The 20,451-nt window shown below is 53.9% G+C and overlaps 1 protein-coding gene across 5 annotated transcripts; it reads left to right on the top strand.

Moving 5' to 3' along the window:
* The first annotated feature begins 295 nt into the window (after positions 1-295).
* ALKBH5 (alkB homolog 5, RNA demethylase) lies at positions 296-19,515 on the top strand. Of its 5 annotated transcripts, none has more exons than XM_063343261.1 (5): positions 296-419; positions 1,077-1,905; positions 8,495-8,575; positions 12,979-13,134; positions 14,887-19,515. In XM_063343261.1, exons 2-5 carry the CDS (start codon positions 1,181-1,183, stop codon positions 15,068-15,070), a joined length of 1,146 nt encoding a protein of 381 aa, XP_063199331.1. In that variant the 5' UTR covers positions 296-419; positions 1,077-1,180; the 3' UTR covers positions 15,071-19,515. The 5 variants fall into 5 exon arrangements, with proteins under 5 accessions (XP_063199331.1, XP_063199332.1, XP_063199333.1 ...); XM_063343262.1 differs by having other exon boundaries at positions 364-419; positions 1,074-1,905; XM_063343263.1 differs by lacking the exon at positions 296-419 and adding an exon at positions 439-456.
* The last annotated feature ends 936 nt before the right edge of the window (positions 19,516-20,451 follow it).

The following is a 20,451-nucleotide window of genomic DNA, read 5'->3' as shown; positions in this document are numbered from 1 at the left end:
GTGCCGCGCTCGTTGCTGCGGGGGGGGGTGCTGCCCCCCGTGCCTCAGTTTCCCCCTGTCCCCACGCACCAGCTCCCCCCAGCTCTCTCCTCCGGTGTCCCCGTACCCCTGCCCGCTGCCCCCGAGTGGCGCTGTGCCGGCTGTCCCGCTCCGCCCGCCCGCCAGGGGGCGCTCGGGCCCGCCCGCCCGCAGGCACCTCGGCGGCCACCCCAAACCCTCCGCCTTCCCACCCGCCGCCGCGCGCGCACGCTAGGCCCCCCCCCCCCCTCCCCGCGCCGCCCGCCAGCCGCCCAATCAGCCGCCGGCTCGAGCCGCTCGCGCCCGCCCCCCTGGGCCAATCAGCGCCGGGGCGGGGCGGGGCGGCGCTGCCGGTACCCGTTACGGCGCGAGGCGAGGGCGGAGGCGGCGGCTGCGGCCAGGTGGGTACAGGGCCGCCGCGTCGCCGTACGTCCGGACGTACGTACGTGTGTGCGAGGGGCGGGGTCTGCCGGGGACGAGGTCGGGGGGGCGGTGGCGGCGGGGCGCGTGCGCGGCGGGGCGGGGCGGGCGCGGTGGGCGGCCCCGGCGGCGATCCGGGATGTCGGGCTGGCTGCTGGTGACGTAGCGCGCCGCTCGCGCCGCGGGAAGGGCCGCGCTAGACCCTCCCCCGGTCCGCCGCCTCCCCCCCGGCCCGGCCCGGTCCCCTCCGTTCCTCTCCGTGTCCCCCTCCCGTCCGCCATGGTCAGCGCCACCGCGGCGGCGGCGGCGGGAGCGGGCAGGGCGCCGCGTCGCCCCGGGGCCGCCGCCAGGCATGTGCCAGGCCCGGCCGCCGCGTGAGCGCCGCCACCGGCACCGGCAGCATTGTCCGCGCCCGCCCCGGGCCCAAGCCGTGAGTGTGGCGTTCGGCGGGCCGCCCCCTTCCCACGGGGAAGGGCGGCGCGGCGGGAGGGGAGCGGGAGGGAGGCGGGAAGGGGGTGTGTGGGGGTCCCACCTCCCCGGGGCAGGGGTGGGGGGGGGGGTGGGCACGGGCCGGCCGGTGGCGGGAGGGGGAGTCCCCGTCCTCACCTCCCGGTTCCTCCGGTGCTCTTCCCCAGCAGGGCGGCGGGTGCCATGAATAGCAGCGTCGCGTGTCCCCCCGCCGCCGCCTCCCGCCGCCGCCTGCAGCGTCGGGATCGATAGAGGCGGGGGCTGCGGGCGCACTATGGCCGGCAGCGGCTACACGGACCTGCGGGAGAAGCTCAAGTCCATGATGCCCTACCGGGACGGCCACAAAGGCGGCGGCAACGGCGGGAGCCTCCCGCGGGAGCCCCCCGAACCCCCTTACGATCGCAAGCGGCGGCACCAGGAGGACTCCGGCTCCGAGCCCAGCGACTACGAGGAGCAAAAGGAGGAGGAAGAAGCTCGGAAAGTCAAAAGCGGCATCCGCCAGCTTCGCCTCTTCAGCGCCGAGGAGTGCGCCAAGATCGAGGCGCGGATCGAGGAGGTGGTGTCCCGGGCGGAGAAGGGGCTCTACAAGGAGCACACGGTGGATCGGGCCCCGCTGCGAAACAAGTATTTTTTCGGGGAAGGCTACACCTACGGGTCTCAGCTGCAGAGACGAGGCCCCGGCCAGGAGCGGCTGTACCCCCGAGGGGAGGTGGACGCCATCCCGGAGTGGGTGCACGACCTGGTGATCAGGAAGCTGGTGGAGCACCGGGTGATTCCCGAGGGCTTTGTGAACAGTGCCGTCATCAACGACTACCAGCCGGGGGGCTGCATTGTCTCCCACGTGGACCCCATCCATATCTTTGAGAGGCCCATCGTCTCCGTCTCCTTCTTCAGCGACTCGGCGCTCTGCTTCGGGTGTAAATTCCAGTTCAAACCCATCAGGGTCTCGGAGCCCGTTCTCTTCCTGCCCGTCAAGAGGGGAAGCGTCACGGTGCTCAGGTAACTCGCCCGCATCGCCGAGGCCTCCGCTAATGTGCCGGGGCTGGGTTGTGTAACGCGAATCACGAGGCACGGGGATGCACACCCTGACGGCAGTTCGGGCTTGATCTCACCCGCCTATAGGCATGCAGGGTCTCGCTGCAGTGGAAGGGGTGAAGGAAAGAGCTGGGAGGGGTCCTGCCGCCACGGTGGATGGGGATTGAGGGGGGTGTCCTCTCCACAGGGCTCTAGGCGAGTCCTGACGGGAACGTGGCCACTTGTGGAGCCGAGCTTTGCCGTAGTTCCTGTAAATGGTTAAAATAACACATCGAGGCACAAAATGGATTCTCTGCCCAAGAGTGATCAGAGCGGAGCAGCTGGTTGGGACGGGGCTGCTGGGTCTATTCTTAGCTCGGCCGGTGTCTCCCTGACCTGACCTTAAGCATGGAGAGGAGGTGTGAATGGCCTCGTCTTCCCAGTCTGTAAACTGGGAATGCTAAACCCTCCCCTGCCCGATGCTGTTGGGGAGACCGGAGTGCAGAGCCCTGTGGGACTGTCACTTGGAAACGTGGTGGGTCATGTGTGCAAGAAAGGACTTCACGTGTATTCTTGCAAGCGGGGGAAGAGCTGTGGAGGTGAAATGACCTGCCCAAGGTCACTCAGCCGGTCGGTAGTAAAGCTGGGATTGGTACTGGGAAACACCTGCTTCCTAATCCCCCCTGCTTCCCGATACGCGCTGGGCAGGCAGGTGAGGGGACAGGCAGGGTGTGCGCAGGCTGGTGCGTACGGACAAGCCGGTGTGCAAGCCTTGGGGAGGGCGGACTGAAGCCCAGCGCCGGGGCTGCCTGACTCGGTGAGGTGTCCCTGAAGGTCAGAGTGCTCCCTGCAGGTTTCGCCAGGGCTCTGCCAGCAGTGCTTCCAGCTACCAACTGTATCCTCGTTTGGGGTTTTAATTTTTTTTCTAATTTTTTTTTTTTTTTTTGGCCTGGTGAAGGTCCAGGCTGCTTTTCAGGGCTCCCAGGCCGTAACACAATCCTCTGCTTTGGCTTGTAAAGTGATCGCCGCAGGGTTCGGGAAGGAATTTTCCCCCCCCACGTACACACAGCCTCACACCGTTGACTAGTGCATCAATAATAAATGCTGAGATCTCGCGTAGCTTTTATCTCGGAAAAGCTGCACAAACATTAACTAATCCTCGCCGTACCCCCTGCGTTAGGTAACTTCTGTGGATTAGCGAGGGATGAGGGAGGCTGCAGAGGGAAGCGTGAATGGCGTTGAGGTCATTTTCCTGTTCTCTGGTGGGTCGGCCGGGGCAGGGAGGGTGCAGGGGGTGGCAGAGGTCAGGGTGATTTCATGAAACGGGACCGGAGGGGGACCTAACCTGCCGCACGTCCTTTTTACCGCAGAGCAAGCTCCGTCCCTGGGGATGGAGGCTGCTGGGTGCAAGGCAGCCACTCTCTGTCGTCTCCTCTTAGACAGGAGAAGGGAAACTTTCTACTCTAATTTTCCTGCTGTTGATGTGAACCCCTGTGCTGCCTTTCCCTGGGGAGGGGGGGCTGGTGTAAATAGCTGTGTGTCCTTTCACAGCCAGAAGCCTTGGTTTTTTTTTGAAGGACAGTGAGAGTTAGTTTTTCTGCCTACGAGCGTGCTGGCAGAGCTGTTAACGCAGGGTCTGTCTGTCGTAGTCAAAGCCAGTAGGAAAACTCTCGTGGCCTTAGGTCCGAAGGAGCATCGGGACATCTCGGTGGAGGATGGTGAGAGAAGGGAGAGGTGCTTTTCTCTGCTCTGGGACAAGAAAATGACTCTCACTCTTCTCCCAAAACTGCCGGGAAGAGGCATCTTGTCTCAGGGCTCCTGGAACCAGAGCAGGGTGTCTCCCAGGCCCGTGTGTTTGGGTTGTTGGCCAGCGTCACCTGGGTGCCGTAATCAGTATATTAAAGTGGCTGAAACAATGGTACAAATCAAACAAAGGTATCTTTTTCCCTCTAAATTTAAGGGTTGCTTTCTGACTGACCTGCCACAGCCGTTCACTAGCTTAATCCATGGTTAGACGTTCTGCTTTCCAGCAAATAATAGACTTTAAACCGGGGATTATTTCAATTTTGGTACAGCAGTTAGCAGATACTTAGCACTCACTTAAGAGAGATTCCGCCAAAGTGATTGTTCTGTGATGATATGATCCTGGCTGGATACAAGTTCCTCGATTCCGAGACTCCCGGCAGATCTCCTTGTCTCCGGCAGATCTCCATGTCTCCCCTCTAACCCCAGCAATTTGTGAGGAGTGGGAAGAGGTGCAGACTTGTCGGTAGGCTCTCGGGGCTGTACCTCTGAAATCCAGCCCTTGGTCGTGTTTAAGTCAGCTCCCCAAACTTGGCTTTTTCTCCTGCCAGTAAACAGTTGCTGAAAGCAGTTGCCCTGGAGATGGGGAAACGGCGCAGATAGAAATGGCATGCTTGTAATGTCTGTGATTCAAATATTGCTGGGTCAGTGGCTGCTGCTGGCGTGCCGCCTTTCCGGGGAAGCCAGGATAGCCACATGTGTTTGGTTACCATGTGGAACTCGTGAGGATCTAAAGAAAGCTGTCAGATCTCTCTCTTTGCCCCCACGTCGTTCTCCGGCTCTCCCCAGATCACCCGTGTCCCGTTCCTGCTCTCAGCAGCCTACTCCGAATTGTCCTCCTAATATTGTAGCCACCTACCCGGCAGGGAGTCCACAGAGGGGCTTTCCCCGTATCCCTCCCTTGACTTTATTTGCCTACCACGAAGCAGGCTGTGGTGTGGGCAAACACTGAATCCTCCTCAAACTCGCTGGAAAGTATTCAGATCTCGAGGTGACAGGTTAGTGTTTAAAAGGTGGACAGGAGATTCTCCTGGCTGGGCTGTGCACCTCTGCCAGCAGGAGAAAGGCTAAGCCACCCTGCGACCTGCTAACGAGCCCTTTACTCTTCCAGCAAGGTACTCCTTCCTCTCCTTTTGCATGTGCCGTGAAGATTTGCCCTTGTAGGTTTCGACATCTAGAAGATGTCCTCCAGTCCCCTCTTGTCCCGCAGCCCCAGGAAGCGGGTGTTCCTGCAGGTTTGTCCTGCTGCCAGCCAGGCCAGGAAAAAAGCGTCAGCAGCGCCTTGGCTGGTGCTGCTCTTCTCGGGCAGTCGGAGTGAAGGTGGATGTCAGTCCTGCGGACCATCAGCTGTCTGTTGGGGGCTGCTGGCTGGACCACGTTTGTGGGTTTTCTTTTTTTTAACAATAATTTGATAAGCATCAAATCGATAGAAGCAGTGGGGAGGAGATGGAGGAATTTGCCCATTCATCTGGGGAACACGTGCTTTGACATGGAAAAAAGGGTGGAAGCTGAGGGCTGTGGAGCCAGCCGGGGCCGGTGGTTCCAGCCGGACCCCTGCACCGTGCGGGAGCCCTACACCATGCCCTGTAGCTGCTGTCATGGGTAGCGAATCTCAACACCAAGCCAACTTTTGCATAACTGCCGGGTGTTGCGTCTCAGTACTGTGGTTGGAAATAGTGGAGCTGCAGTTAGCCAGAGGAATAAATGACCAAAGGTAGCATTTCCCAAGTTCTGAGAGCCTGTGTGCCATGCAGGCTTCCCTTCTGCAGCTGGTGAGTGCTCCAGGTCGTCTCCCTGCTGTTTGTAATAGCAGTGGAAACATCATGATGTTTGTCTCTCCTGTTGTCTCGAGGCATGCCTGATGGTAGCGTAATTGGAGCTGGTTGGAGTCTCTGAAGGATGAACCTGCTTTCTTCTCAGCTGGAGGAATCTCTCCGCAACTGCCTGGATTAGAGGCTTTTCCAGAAAAGTCTGATCCCTCAGAACAGGCCGTTGGTGCAGAGGAAGTTCTGTGTGTGCCAGTGGTGATGAGGCAAATAGATTTGTTCAAGCTCTGCTTGAACTGGTTGGTGTCACATCCGTGGTTTGTGGCAGCAGCTTTCCTGAACCACAAGTAAAGCCTTGAGTTGCTCAAACCCTGCGATGGGCCAGCGTGTGAGGGCCCTCTGCCTCTGAGCTGGCCTGGCTGTCGTCAACCCCTAGAAATATTTCTCGTTAGAGACTCTGCAGAACTTCATGGCCTCCTTTCTGGTGATGTTTGTACAAAAAAATCTGATCTGCTTTCATCTCCCTGTGAATCAGTTATGTTGTGGCTCGGCAGCAGCTCTTCTGGACGGAAAAAGAGAGTCGGGGAGGAGTTGGGGGTATAAGATCTGACAGGTTGGTTAGGAGTGTCAGTTGGGGGAGTGTGTGAATGGCATCTGCACCTCCCTGTGTTCTTCCGGAAAATGCTCTAGGCTGGAGACATCACGCTCAGGTGTTCTGGTGGGCAGCAATTTAGCTTTTTCCTTACCCAAGTTATCTTTTACCTTGTGCTTTGATTTTTGTTTTCTGGGCAATAAATCTCTGGGTAGACCCTCAATATCGTTACAGGTGTTTTGTTGCAGTGTTTGCCCCTTCACCCATCATCAGGATGCGGCAAGGCCGGGCAGTGGGTGAGAACTCCGTGCTGGCACGAAGCAGAACAAGTGTGACAAAACCAAATAATCTTTTTCTTCCATTTCTCTGCCTGGTGCCTGTGCGAACCCCTTTGCTGGAGCGCCATGTAGAGAGATGCCATCACTATATCTGATAAGGTGCAAGCTGAGTTTTCCCACACCAGCATGGCACTGGGGCAGACTGGTGGGCCCCCATTAGGGCCTCAGATAGGGGTAGTGGGGCGGCTGCTTTGGTGCTGCCCACGTGCATCTGGGACCACGAGCTCTGCCTGGCGCTGCCCTGAAAGTAGCTGGGAAGCGGGTTCCTGCCTGGGGAGTGAGGACGAGTGGCCAGGCTGACATCTCGTGATGGAGAGCGCAGGTCTGGAAGCAGACCTTTTCCTGATGTTCAGGGTGTCGCTGGGGATGTGCTGAGTTGAATCTTAACGTGGGTGATATTAATGAATTCGCTGGAGCTTGACGCAGAGATTCCTGGAACATAATAGAGCATCATCATAAGCCCTTTCGCATAGCGCTGTCTTGTTCTGCAATGCCCCGGAGGACGGGGAGGATGGACATCAACCCCTGTTGTAACTGATCAGGGTTCAGACTCTTAACTCTCTTCTCAAAGCAGTAAATCCATCTCCGAGGTGTGCGTTTCTCACTGAGTGGGTGGGTTATCTAACCAGATGAAGGAAACCCAGTCCCATCCCCAGAGAAAACCCATGTGTGCGTGATCTGTTTTCTGCTCCGAGTGTCCTGAATAACCTGCAAGGCGATGACCCTGGCTGTGCTCCTGGAGGGCTGGCTGACAGCCCGCGTGGCAGCAGCTTCATGGTAAAGCCTCGTGGGGAGAGTGGGCTCAGTGATTTCTGCTTCAGATTAAACTGGCATGGGGGTGTACTAGCTTTGTGTGGCATGAACAGCCTTCGCCCAAGTCCCTTCAAACGTCCTCCTGTCTTTGCCAGCCATTTTGGGAGGTTCTGCAGGCATTTGCCTTCTCTTTTCCCCGTGTTGGACTCTAGAAGGCTCTTTTGTGAACAGACACTCTCCGAACAGCAGGTAGAGGGCAGGCCCACCTCTCGGACCTGCTCGTTGGCACCCATGTGAGTGACGAGATGTGCTGCTGGCAGGGTGGTTTGTGTGTCCAAGCAGGTGTTTTGGTTGCTCTCCATAGACCTGCTGCGATCTCACGTGCTGTTCTGGACCCCCGTAATTGTGCTGAACAACCAAAGCAGCTGCAAGAAAAACAATCCTGTGTGGTGCAGGCAGCTGGGGCCCTCATTGGCCGTGACTTTCCTCCCGCCTGCTAGAAACGTGGAGTAGGTGAAGTCACCTCATACAGCAAAAGACTCTCCTGCCGAGAACGGCTACTTGTGTGCCGTGCAGCTGCTTGAGCCTGGTGTAATATTCATCAGCCCAGGTAGCTGGGCCCTGGCAAACCAGGGAGGTTTGCAGGTCTGAATTTGAAGGTTACCCCCTGTGCGTTGTGTTGGGGTTGGGCTGTGCTGGGGGGTGGTGTTTGGATCGTGGCTGAGGATGCGCCACATGGCGGGTGGCAGAGAAGGCGAGGGTGCTGAGATGGCAGCGTCTGTGCCCAGGTAAGGGGAGTGAGATGCTCGACTCTTACCACCGCCGCGCTGCCTCCTCGACTAACAAATATTCTCATCGACTCCAGCACGTGTCCGTGTCTGGGTATGCTGCACATGTCGGCCGTGAGAGATGGTTTTTCTTGGCGACATGCATGAGAAGATGCTTTGGAGCAATGTGCTGATTTTTTCCCCTGTTGCTCTCTAATTTCTTGATAAATGAATTGGCGGAATTTACACTCCATAAACTCATTTTCTACATGTCTTACTTCACAGTGTTGTGGCGGGTGGCAGTTTCCTCTGGTGTATGCTAAAAAATTGAGTCCAGAAAAACACACAAAAAAAGCCCCGACTCTCCTCATTCTTTCCTGAAGTTTCTTCCTTCCGATAAGTCTAGCTCCCGTGTGCCTGGGGAATGGTGTTTGGAGGAGGAATTCCTGGTGGAAGTTAGGAAATGACTGGCCAAACTGAGTTGTTGAGGCTGGCAACCACTTTCTGCTTCTGCCTGTCATCTTTCTCACAGTGGCTTTTTGTTTTTGTTGTCAGTGGATATGCAGCCGATGAAATTACACACTGTATTCGACCACAGGACATCAAGGAGAGAAGAGCTGTCATCATCCTTCGAAAGTAAGTGTTGAAGCCCTCTGGACAGTAAGATAAACTTGGATGTGGTGGTGTGATGTTTCCTAAGGTGCTTTTGAAGAAACACTTTAAAACTGCCATGCTTGTTAATTTCCTGGCTTGATCTTACATCTTGATTAGCTGTCACTCTGATGCTCATTTGTGTCTTGCCGTACCCGTTGCTTGGCCGGTGGAAGTAGATGGAACTTGTTACTGCAGAGTTAATCACTTCTTGGCTCTGTGCAGCAGTACTTCATTGTAATGTCTGTGTTTGCAAGCCCTGTTCATGTCCAAACACCTGGCTTTCATTGGCTGCCTAACTCCAAACAGCTAGGATTTCAGACTCTTGTTCTGGGCTGCATATTCAGGTGTCTGATTGTGTGATACCCACATGTGTGAGTTACTGGGCAGTCCTTTGAAGCTGGTGCTCGCAATGAAGAATCTCCTATAAAGCAGATAAGGTTTTTCTCAGTAGCATGGCTTTCATTTCCTGGGGAGAGGGAGGAAGACACTGGCTTTGAAGGGAAACGGATGCAGTGAATTTAGCAATCAATTTACAGCGCTTGTCCTTCAAGTCAGTGTTGGGAAGCCAAGCTCTGTGAGCTGTATCACACGCTTCCTGTTTTAGAAGATACGCTGTCCTAGTCAGCTGATGGCGTTTCATCAGCCAGTGCCTGTTCCTAAAGGTCCTCAGAAAACGGAGAAAAAATAAACCAACCTCACCCCAAACTCCCGCAGTATGACCCTTTTTTGTGCCCAGAAATGTCCTCTCTCCTCAGTTTCTTCTACTAAGAGACCAAAAAATGTGACTGCCACATGTTCACCCGTGTGGATTGTGCCTTAGAAGATGTTAGCAGTAATTCTGCTGTCAAGAAATATTTTTGCAAGTGGAAGCACACATGACTTGAGTAGTGCAAACTCAAGACGAAAGCGTGGGCATGAGGGCAGGGCTGCAGTTGTGGCCCAGGCTGGCATAAGGCTAGCAGGCAAGCGGTCTAGATTCACGCTTGCTGAGCTTTTGGCCAGCTTAGTTGGTTTTAAAACAAGTCTGGCAACTTTGTAAAGATACGGCACAAAGCCAGTGGAGTGGCGTTGGACATCTGGTTAGAGAGACCCGTGAAACAGAGGCAGGAAAAACAGCAGCCCTGAGGCGTTAGCCAGGCGAAATCAGCACACACCCAGCAAGGCAGGTTGAGATGTGGCAGGTGGGATGAAAGAAAGAAAGATTAGAAGCAAACCACCCCATAGCTGGTTATTGCCACATGAGGTTTAAGGTGAGAGGGTTGTGATAGGAACTAAAAGGCTGTTACGTTCGCCTTACTGGTTACTGCAGCCAGCGAAAAGCAGTGTGAGTGCTGACAAGTGGAAGACATCTCCAAATCCTGTAGCTGCTTTAGTTGGGCTTTGGGATAGAGAAGCTGCCTGTCCTAGGTTGTGGACCAGTTCCCTAGAAGTGGCAGACTCGGCTAAATAAGCTAAAGCTGCCCAAACTGATGTAGATATTTAACATACTTGTTTCGACTGGCTTTGCCTCTTGCTTTCCCCAGCCTCAGTAAGATAAGGGTGCTGAGTTATTTCAGCCTAGCCTGACTAATCTCCTATAAACCAGATACAGTTGGATGTATGTATGGCTGGCTGAGATGTACCCGGCTGACCTGGTACATCGCTGCTGAAGAGACAAAGTCAGTCAGCTCCTAGCAGGGCCATATTGGCTGTGTTTGCTTAGCCATCCTTCTGTAGCAGTGTGTCCTTCTGTCTTCCCCTGATTTTTAGGGGCCTGCTTTGCTTAGCGTTAGAGCAGAAGTGTCTCTGCCCAGTCAGATGCAGACAGCGATGGGCTGACTTGACTGTCAGGCTGAATGAAACCACAACGGGATTTTTCTCTTGAGCAAAGTGGAAACCCCCTGGTAATTATTTTTGTGTAATCTCCATAGAGCTTAGCAGCCTGGTGAATACACGGCAATTGCCCATTTGCCAAAGGGTGCACGCTGATTGCTGCCAAATAGAGCTTATTAATTGCTGCTTATCCCTTGTGACGGCGGCTGTCTCCTCGCCGAGTCCCGTGTGCATGCATGCATGCACAGCAGGGCTGCGGTGACCTTTGTTTGCGCTCGCATCCCCGCGGCATCTCTTGCTGCAGCGAATGCCATTCCCTCGTCCCGGATCATGCGACTTCGTGCAGTCTGAAATAGCGAGTTATGCAACCAGCAAAACAGCTCCTTCCGCTGGTAACCTGCTAGCACAAGAGGCTTGGGAGCAGCCAGTGGCCTGGTAAAACTCCTCTTCCTCCTTTTCGTAGTAAGAATCAGCCTCGAGCTTTCCAGCGGGAGCGGATCAGTTGGGGCATACAGCAGCATAAACTTTGCTGCAGCTCGGAGCTGGGATATTCAGCTCTGAAAAGGCTTCTGAATAGCTCTGAATAGAACCTGCTGGGTTCCAGATGTTTGAGTCTGGATCTGCTCTTGCCTCTACTCCGAGTGTGTCATTCTAGAGATGGTTTTTGCTGGCAGCAGCAGGAGAACAAAGCTGCGCGAGCTGGAGAAGTGACTGAGTTTTGCAGGATGCTCGAGAGTGGCGTGGTTACCAAGTAGGTCATAAACACTTCAGTGCTGTAGTGTGATGATATTTACAGTGTTTCCTGCGTATCGGAGTGCAGGGTTGCGGGGAGCCAGCAAGGTTTGGAAGCGCTTTGAGCAAGAAGCTGGGGGAGAGGTACGATGCTCTCAATTTCAGGAGAAGCTGAAAGAGGTAGGGGATAGAAATGAGACCTATTGAAGTGGGTCTCAAAAGTCGTTTTGGAGGGTTTATACTGCCATTTAGAAGCAGTTACATGGGGGAGTCATTCTATTTAACTTGAACTTTGGTAGGTAGTTTGCTCTCTGTTTTCAGTATAGCCTCTCCTCGTACCTGCTCCTGCAGCTCATACCTGCATTGCTTTGTGGACAGAGAGAGCGTGGCTGGTGTTCCCTTGCCCTTGCAGTATATTTGGTGGTTTGTTTGTTTTAATTGCAGGCCTGTAGTTGCTGTTGTATTTGAGAGGTATTTAAACCACCTAACTTGTCCACAACGCCTTTGGTGTTCCTAGCTGGACTGGGTCCAGTCCTGGAGCCGACAGCAGCTCAGGAGGACGGCGTTGTGGACTAGCGCAGGCTCCAGCATGGCAGCTGCCTGCGGAAGTGTTCCTTGTTTCTGGCATGCTGGCCGGACTTGGGCTGCCGTGCCCAGCTTTGCCTGTGCCCAGCCTGGCATCGCCCTGGTTAACTGAAGAGGCTCTTCCCAATGGGGGAGAGGAAGCTTGGCAACTGGACGTGCTTCCTAACAGAAGTTTAAGTTGGGGTTCTCCTGTGGAAACTCCCTAGGAGCTAAAGCTCAGCGCTAGAGGGCAAGTAGTGGTTCTCCCCTTTCTTTCACACAGACCCCTTTTGTATTCACCCCTAATCCGAAGGAGGGAGACAGGCTGCGGCAACACTATCAGGGAGCCTTTCCTTCTGGGAAGTGGCTTGGATCCTCCTGAAGTGGGCAGCTCTGGAGCACGAGCACCACCTTTTAGTGTGCTTTGCCTGTTCTTAGGCTTCAGTCTGTGTTTTGAAATAGACTTCAGCGGTGCTTGTAAACTGAGACTAGTAACTGTGCTGTGCTTGGAGACGGTGATAGCGCTGTGATAAGACGCTGCGCCATCGAGTTTTCCTTCCTGCTGCTCAGTCTGCTGCCTCCTTCCACGTGTGCATGGCTGCAGTTTTGCCTGGACTAGCGACAGTTCTGCTCTGGGACGAGCTGTGCTTGCTCTCTGGTGTAGCTTGAGCACGTTTCTATCCCGGCATGAACAAGGTGGTGCTGTGCTGGTGGAAGGGATGTGCTGCAGCTTCTGTTTGCTAGACCTTCTCCTGACTTGTACTTCAACTCTTTAAACCTCTTAGTCAAGCTGAGAAATGCCTGCCCCCGTGAGATCTTGAGACAGTAGGGAGTTTCCAGATAGAAGCAGTTATTACTGTTGTAGGTGATGATGAATTTTGCAGAGTATCTGCCAGGTAGCTTAACTGGAGCTGCGAGTTATTGAGGAGTCACTGTGATTTCATAGGATTTCACAGGGGCTCCAACGCCCCTATTCTGTACCCTGTAACTGGGATTGCAGTGAGCCCAGCACCATTCGCATTCACCTCATGACTGTGCTGTCCCTAAGCCTTCCTCTTCCCTCTAACCAAGGCAGCAAATGTTAAAGCTGAAGCTTCAAGTACCAGAAAGTTGCAGTTTGTTCCGCTGTTGAGCGTGACAGTCCCGACCCTCTTCCTGAGCTAAGTGGCTGGGATTGAGGGTTCTGCTTCAGCACATCTTGGACAAATGTCTGCTGTAGCGTGCTAGTGGTTCTGTAGAAACTCCTTGCAAATTCTCTTCTCTTTAAATATTTGCAGAACAAGACTAGATGCACCTCGATTGGAAACAAAATCCCTGAGTAGCTCTGTGTTGCCACCAGGTTATAACTCTGACCGTCTATCGGGAAGCAACCGGGACCAGATCCTGAAACCAAAGCGGTCCCATCGCAAAGCAGATCCTGACGCTGCTCACAGGTAGGATGATCTCTCAATGAGCAATGTTTTGGATGGTATCTCTAGGTCAGTGCATGTTTGAGGCTCCTGGCCCTTGATAAGAGAGACTGCACAGCACGCTTGAAAACATCTTAGTTTGCACCTCCCAGGTGCTTCCTGTGGTGTACAGATCTGTTTTATCAGAATGAAGTTCTTCATACGTTCCTCCTAGGCTTGCGGAGGCTAAGCTCTGGCAATAAGCAGCTTACATTGTTTATCCTGTGAGTGGCATAATGAAGAAGCAATAGATTTGGCTGGCTCTTGATAATGCAGTCATTCAGAACAATAGTTTCCCTGCAGCTAATTATTTTTGACCTCTATTGCCAAGCAACCTGTGCAGCTGCGTTAAACTATATTATGAAAGCAGTCTTGGGAGAGAACGCGAGGTTTTGCTGTCTGGGAAAGGTGAAGGCCTTCTTGGGAACCTTCTCAGACATGTTTTGGTTCCAGAGCTGCATGTGTATATTTTTGGGTGTGTAACCAGACTGTGGGAATGTGTAAGCCTGACCTTCAGGGGAGCTGCTTGCTGAGGTTTCAGACAGCTTGAGCTCTGCAGCAAGGCTTCCCTTAAACACCACCGTGCTGTGTGTGAACGTACTGATAGCTGTGAGCGATAGCCAGTCTGCCAGCTGTCATGCAATATTTCTGGTATTCTCCAATTCCAAAGCTTCCCGAAGATCAAGACTGCGTTCTCTGCACATCCTCTAAAAACCGAAAGTTGGCTTGGTCTCAGGGCTTGGCCGCTGTGTGGTCCCAGACCGTGTTTCAACCTGTCCTGGAGGGAGGAGGGTGGGGATGGCTTGTTTATGAGCAGTGTTCATTCACCTGGACTCGGACTGACTGGGAAGATAGATCAAGAAGAGAAGGTAGCCTGCAAATGAAAGCTTACCTCTGAGCACGCAGTGAGCCGGCGTGTGATTAGAGAAGCGATCACGCAGGGCAAATCTGCAGATCTGTGAGAGCTGGTGTTCAGCTTGATGTGACCTTATCAGGGTGAGGGTGTGTGTGTGTGGGGAACGGACCTTGCATAAACTTCTGCTCCAGGTAGGTATCAAAAATATGTTTTTCTCTTCCTTTGGCCTCAAAGACTCCAGTTTAACATACGTAAATAGCATGGATATCAGATAGCGGTATCTCTTAGAGGAGCTCTGCAGTTGGCACCTAGGATAAAATAAGTGGTCTGTGCAGCCCACCAGCCCAGTCCGACTACAAAGCGATTGCAGGCGAGAGCAGAGGCAGCTTTGCAGAATAACAATTGCACAGTGCTAACGTTTGGGAGAACTAGTGAGAGGACAGAGGATTTTGGAGCTGTGGTTTGATCCTGCACCACAAGCACCCCAGCAGCTTAAATAGGAGCTCAGCTCTGTGCTGCGAGTTCTGCTGTAGGAGAGGCAAACCCCTCTGCCCAAGGGATGTTTCTTGAGGCCACAAGCTGCACTTAAAAAGAGGTGACTGAGCTGTTTGGAAGTGTTCCTGGTGGAGGTAAAGACTAAAACTTGCCCTGGGAAGGGGAAGGACTTGCATCATCGAAAGCAAAGTCCTCAGCCTCCTCATGGGAGGTGCAACTTGGTGATCTGTTCCTGCTCTGCTGGGTGCCCAGTACTGGGAAAGCAGTGTGGAAACAGTCAGTCATAGCGCTCGAAGTATGCAAAACTGCAGATGGTGTCCGCACAAGGAATGTCTAAATCCTGTTGTGGATGTGCTCTCACTCCCTCTTTCTCTCTCTCTCCATAGGCCACGGATTCTAGAAATGGATAAAGAGGAAAACAGGCGCTCAGTCCTCTTACCAAAACATAGGAGACGGAGCAGCTTCAGCTCCGAGAACTATTGGCGAAGGTCTTACGAGTACACGGAGGACTGTGATGAGGAAGAGGAGGATGGCAGCCCAGCCAGGAAAGTTAAAATGAGGCGACACTGAGGATTGCACTTTCCAGGCTCGTGGAGCTGATGAGATTGGCCTCCAGTCTGTGAAAACTTTTTCCTCCCTCTGGCTATCTTCCATCTAGCTTCAGTTTTGGTTTTTCCTTTCAGGCTGAAGAGTAAACAGGAAGGATCTAGCAATTTGTTTTTATGAATGGAGGAATGCTGAGACATACATAAGGATGGAACATGTCCAGTGCACATGATGTCCTGAGTCATGGGTCAAATGGGCATCTCTCTTAGGAAGCAGATAAAGTTATGCCAGGCTGTCTGTTGGGATTTCTTTTGAAAACACCAAAAAGTTTAACTGTTTCATTGCGCAAGATTCAAGAATTGTATTTTTGGGGTTTTTTTTTTTTTTGCTTTAACTTTCTTCCTTTCCAAATGTTCTAAATATGATGTTTGACCCCAGGAGCTGAAACTCTGTGGGGTGGCCTTGTATTCCTTGCTTCACCAAAGGGCTCCTTGGTCTGCTCTTACATAGTTGTTGGGTTTGTTTTAAGGGTGCCCTGCAGTAACTGGAAGTTTGAAGCTTTGCAGACCCCTCTTACTGCAATTGATTTCAAAGGGTTTAGGACATTTTTGTTGCACTTTAGTATCAGTTTTGAATGCCGTAGGTTTCCTTTCCAGTCCCTTTTCCCAAGCCAGTGTGGGCTCGCAGCCTTGTGTCCCTGTGTTGCCCTCTCCGAGAAGAATGTACATGAGCTCTGGTTTCTCAGTGCTGGTCTGACATGGGGTGTATTTTGCTTGAGGAGGAAGGAAAGGTGGCTGGCTTCAGTGAGGCTGGCCCAGCGTTGACCCGAGGTCCATATTGGAGCTCCGGGGCTGCCGAGCGAGTGATCGCATTGAGTACATGCTGCTTCCCAGAGCTGGAGATAGCAAAGAGGGGTAGGAGAGACGCTGTGCTTGTGAGGACGCTTGCCTTGGGACCCCCTGAGAAGAGCTCTTCTCCACTCCCTGGGGGACTGGCTTTCAGGCCCCCTACCCCTTTTAGGTGGAGAGAGTTGAGATGGCACAGCATCCCATCCCGAGGGACCGGCTACGCTCTGTCAGAGCAGGAACAGGCACTGCCGTGGCCTTGGGGGAGCTGGGCAGCTTGGCTGCAGTCCGTCCCCTCCGAGGCTGGCTCTGGGAGCGAGGACGCTGCAAGGGTCTAGTTCGACCCCAGTTCAGTGCATTCAGCAGCTACTACTGCAGTAGTAGCCTGCCGCCTCCTGGCTTATTCCTGCCTGTATTCCCAGGGTTGGGAGTTTTCTGGTTGCTACAGAAAATGCTGAGAGGAATAGGAATTCGGCCCCGTGGAGTTAGTGTTAGAAAGTCTGCCGCCTTCCTCCTCTTCCTCCACCCGGTTTGCGTTAGCCAAGACCGAAGCCTCGGCATTTTCAAAGTTTGGGGCCCAACACCATATTTAGAACCGTACTTTTAAGAAACTTCCTCCAATTGATTCTTTGAACCCAAGTGATGGCAGTTGTAAGGAGTAGTCTTATTTTTAAATTTTTACTGCTTTGCCCTCCCTCAAATTGTAGTTTTTCTTAGTGTTGTGTCCCTCACACACTTCATGGTCTGCACGCTTGGCAATAAAAAGATGTAATATATTTTGAAACGCGTTTGCTGCTGTCTTGAGGGGCTCCCAGTCAAAAAAAAACAACCAACAAAACCCAAGCGTTGTTCCCCAGAGCGTCGTTCCTTGGCGATGGAGCATGTTTGCTGACATCTGGGTCTCGGTGTCCTTTTCCTTCCTTGCTGACTTCTGCAGCTCCTGCCGCTCGCCCCTTGTTAGGGTTACTGCTCAGGCTGGATTTAGCAGCCACATTAGTGCAAAGGAAATAACCATCGTGTTCAGCGCTGCTGATCTGCGAGGGGCTCATAGGCGAGATCCCCGGTCCCTGTCTCTGATTCTCTTTATCCGATTGCTTTCCCGGTGAGAGCCCCCATCGGCTCAGTGCAGAGGTACAGGCACAGCCTTGCAGCCAGCCTTCAAAGGAACCCATCTTGTCTGCCCAGAGATCTGAAAGTTCACGCTTCTGCTACTTCTGAAACCTTTAAAAAGCCATTTCAGACCATGCTTAGCGTTTGAAGCGGTGTTCCTCGCCCTCCCAGCTTTCTGCAGAGAATCCAGGCCAGCTCTTGGCAACAAACCCCCTGTTTTGGAAAGTTTGGCGTTTCCCTGATAGCAAAACCACATGCTGGGAACCGTGTCCCTTCTCCTCCTTATGGCTGGTGCAAACATCTCCAGCAAGCTAGAGACCTGCTAGCAGGATGCCTAGCAATGGCTGTTTCTCACTGTCTTTCTGGATTCATCCTGCGTGTGCCCCGTGTCCTATTCAGTGTCAGGTGCTGCTGACGGTGGCAGTGGTCGCTGCCAGAGGTCTCAGCTCTGCACAGCCTGCTCTCCCCCTCTTTCCCCTCCACCAGCTCCCAGTTATTGCTCCTACCTCTGCAATATGGATACTGTACCTTGGTGTCTCAACTCAAAATGAAGCTGGAAGCAACCTGACTTTCTGGGTCCACTTCCCAGCGCAGGACTCCCGTTGGCTCTTATTTCCACTGAACAAGGCATCCTGAGGTCTTACCTCTAGCCCGGTACCAACCATCACCTAATCCCTGGCCTTGTGCAGTCTATACGCGTGCAGGTATCCTTCCTCTCCCAGTTTGTTTTGGTATTCCTGCATACCATGGTCAGGAGCTCTCCCTTCCTTCCTTCCCCACTTCCCCGCATCTGTGTGGTGGGTCTGAGCTGGCAGCTGTGGCTGGAGGGACAGGAGAAGCTCCTCGCCGCAGCTGCTTTCCAGCTGCCATCTGTTCTCGTGTGCACGTGGCTTTCAACCCTGACTGGTTGGGGCTTGACACCTTGCAGAGAGAGAGAGTGGGACGCAACCAGTCTGACCTGTATCATCTCTTGGGCGAGGAGTCCCCAGCGTATAGGCAGGCCACCTTCCCCACTTGTACAGACATTTTCTATACACATGGATGTATATGTGTAGATAACATGGTTTTTTAACTCTTTTGCACTGAACAACATTGGAGTGAAACCTTGATTTGAAACCAGAAGACACATTTTGACGTGGATCCAGATGTCTAGATCCCTTACTGTAACCTGTCTGGTAAAACTGTGGCTCAAAAATGCTGGTGATGCCCATACCTGTTCTCTGTCGCCAGTTGTGTTGGGCTGCCTGCGGGCTGCGGGTCAGGTCGGTGGCATGGGTCTGCTGCGGAGGATGGGGGTGGTGAGCTCCAATTTGGAGACAAAACTTCTCCCCATCCACTCCGCAGGGCGGGCTCATGCACGGACCTGACCCGTTCAGCTTTGTCGTGTTTGTCTGGTGCGGTCATGCGGTCCGACCTCCTCTCCATCCACCCGCAGCGTGTCGTTTGTGTAACCTGCTCAGCCCAAAACTGGGAATAAAGCTACGTCCAATGTGACAATCCCACGCACCCCAACCCACAGCCCAGGCTGTGAGAACCGTCTTTCCTAAGGAAGGGTGAGGAAGCTGGGGTTTGTCCCTGCTTTTCCTCAAGCAGCGGGAGGAATTGGGGTTTGTTGCTGCTACCCGTATCTCGAGAAGACTCGGTGATCGAATTAAAGCTCTTGCATCGCTTGCGTGGGCTTGGTACATCCGTAGGAAGAGAAGGGAGGGCTGTTTGCCGGCGGGAGGTGAGCTGGCCCAGGGAGGGGCTGTCTGTCTGCCGGCAGGTCCCTGCCCGGCTTGGCTTGGCAGACAGCAGGGAAGCCCGCCTTGACACATCTGGCTCCGCACCTGCTGAACTCCTGTCCAGCTGTTAGGCAAGAGCTGTGATCCCCATCCCGAGGGCGGGCTCATCCTGCAAACGGGGCGGGGGACGTTGCTGGGACCTTTGGGGCACTCGCACCCTCGTGGTCCAAGCCCCATGGGTCATAACAGCTGCTGTGCTTTGAGGAGGGCTTGCGGGGGGCCTGGGTCTGGACCCCTGCCAGCGGCAAATAGTCTTTTATCTGCCAAAAGCGTTCCCTTTCCCAATCGGGAGGAGAAATGTTTGGCTGAGAAGCGCGTCTCTGCTCCTTCCCGTGCCCCCTGCCCACACTTACAAGTTCTGGCTGACTTTAATTTTGTTTTTTAAAGATTCTAATTTTTTTTTTTTGTTACGAATAGAAATAAATAAAAAAAAGAAACAAAAAAGAAAGTGGCAATATTTTTTTCCGTAAGCTTTTCCTAGGAAAAAGCGTGGTTTGTAACAAAGTTGTACAGTTCTGAAGTTTGAGATACGAGAAGTACTGTGTGAAACGCTGTAAATGGGGCAGAGATTATTTTATGTACAGTCTGACGCGGGGGGAATCTTTTAATTCTGGTTGATTCTTAGGAAGAATTTGGTTCTTCACTGTCAGGGTTTGGAATTTCATGGTTTCATTATTTTTTTTTTTCTTGTATAGATTGCTGCATTAATTGAATAAAAGCAGAAAGCATCGTTCTGCCTGCCTGTGTGGTGGTGCTGGCGGCTGGGATGTGTGCCTTGCTTCTCCGCTGGCAGAAACGAGGTTGCAGGGAGCGGGGAACCGCTTCTAAATAAAGGGAGTCTCCGGTTCTCTGGGGACGGGGCAGCCAAATGCAGTGTCTGTCCCTCCCGCGCTGGCCTAGAAAGCAGGGATGGAGCTCGCTGCCTTCCTCGTCCTCTTCTCCATCCCTGGCGAGCAAATGTGGATGCTGTCCCCCTCCAGCTTCCACCCTGCCCCACTGCCCAGGCTTGCTGCAGGCAATGCCTGGTCCCCAGATGGCCACAGGATCCTGGGGAGGCTGCAACCCAGTTCTTCAGCCTCACGTGGAGCCCCTTAACCCCCCTGCAAGAGAGAGATGGTGGTGGATGGGCATGTGCTGCCAGAGAGGGGAAGGGATGGATGGGGTCTGCTGGCCTCACGTGGCAGCCTTCCTCCTCCTCTTCTGTGATGAGCTCCTGCCTGGTCTGGAATGTCCTCTCCATCACCCACCCTGGAGCCCTGGGGCTGTGCGTGGGCTCAGATCCCTTCCCTCCATCCTGCAGCCCATCGCTGGGGTGTGAGGGCAGACGGGCCACCCGCTCACCTCTGGAGCGTTTTTCAATCGAAAAATCTGCGTCACCTCAATGCGGCACCTTCCCCGGGGCCCGCGTTAGTCAGCAGGGAGGGGAAACCCTGCCCTGCCCGGGGTGACTCACCTCAAACCCGGGTGCAGGGCAGGGTTCTTCCCCTTCACCCTGGGCCTAGGCCATGCCATGGCAGGGACAATTGGTCACCAGCTGCGGACAGGGCCTGAATACAAAAGGCAAGAGCCGGCAGGGCGCTGAGCACGGCCCCGCTCGGCGCATCCGCGCCGAGCGGGGCCGTGCTCAGCGCCCTGCTGGCCTAGGGCCCAGTGGCTGGTGCCGCCA

This window comes from Chroicocephalus ridibundus, chromosome 8 (genome assembly GCF_963924245.1).
Source record: "Chroicocephalus ridibundus chromosome 8, bChrRid1.1, whole genome shotgun sequence".
NCBI lineage: Eukaryota > Metazoa > Chordata > Aves > Charadriiformes > Laridae > Chroicocephalus > Chroicocephalus ridibundus.
Note: the sequence above shows the minus strand (reverse complement) of the source record. Positions and strands in the feature narration are given on the sequence as shown.

What these genes read in the sequence shown, in the direction of transcription:
- ALKBH5 (XM_063343261.1), top strand. Translation starts at nt 1,181, where the DNA reads ATGGCCGGCAGCGGCTACACGGACCTGCGGGAGAAGCTCAAGTCCATG. An exon ending in GGAAGCGTCACGGTGCTCAG is followed by an intron (nt 1,906 to 8,494) that starts GTAACTCGCCCG and finishes TTTTGTTGTCAG; the next exon opens with TGGATATGCAGCCGATGAAA. An exon ending in GATCCTGACGCTGCTCACAG is followed by an intron (nt 13,135 to 14,886) that starts GTAGGATGATCT and finishes CTCTCTCCATAG; the next exon opens with GCCACGGATTCTAGAAATGG.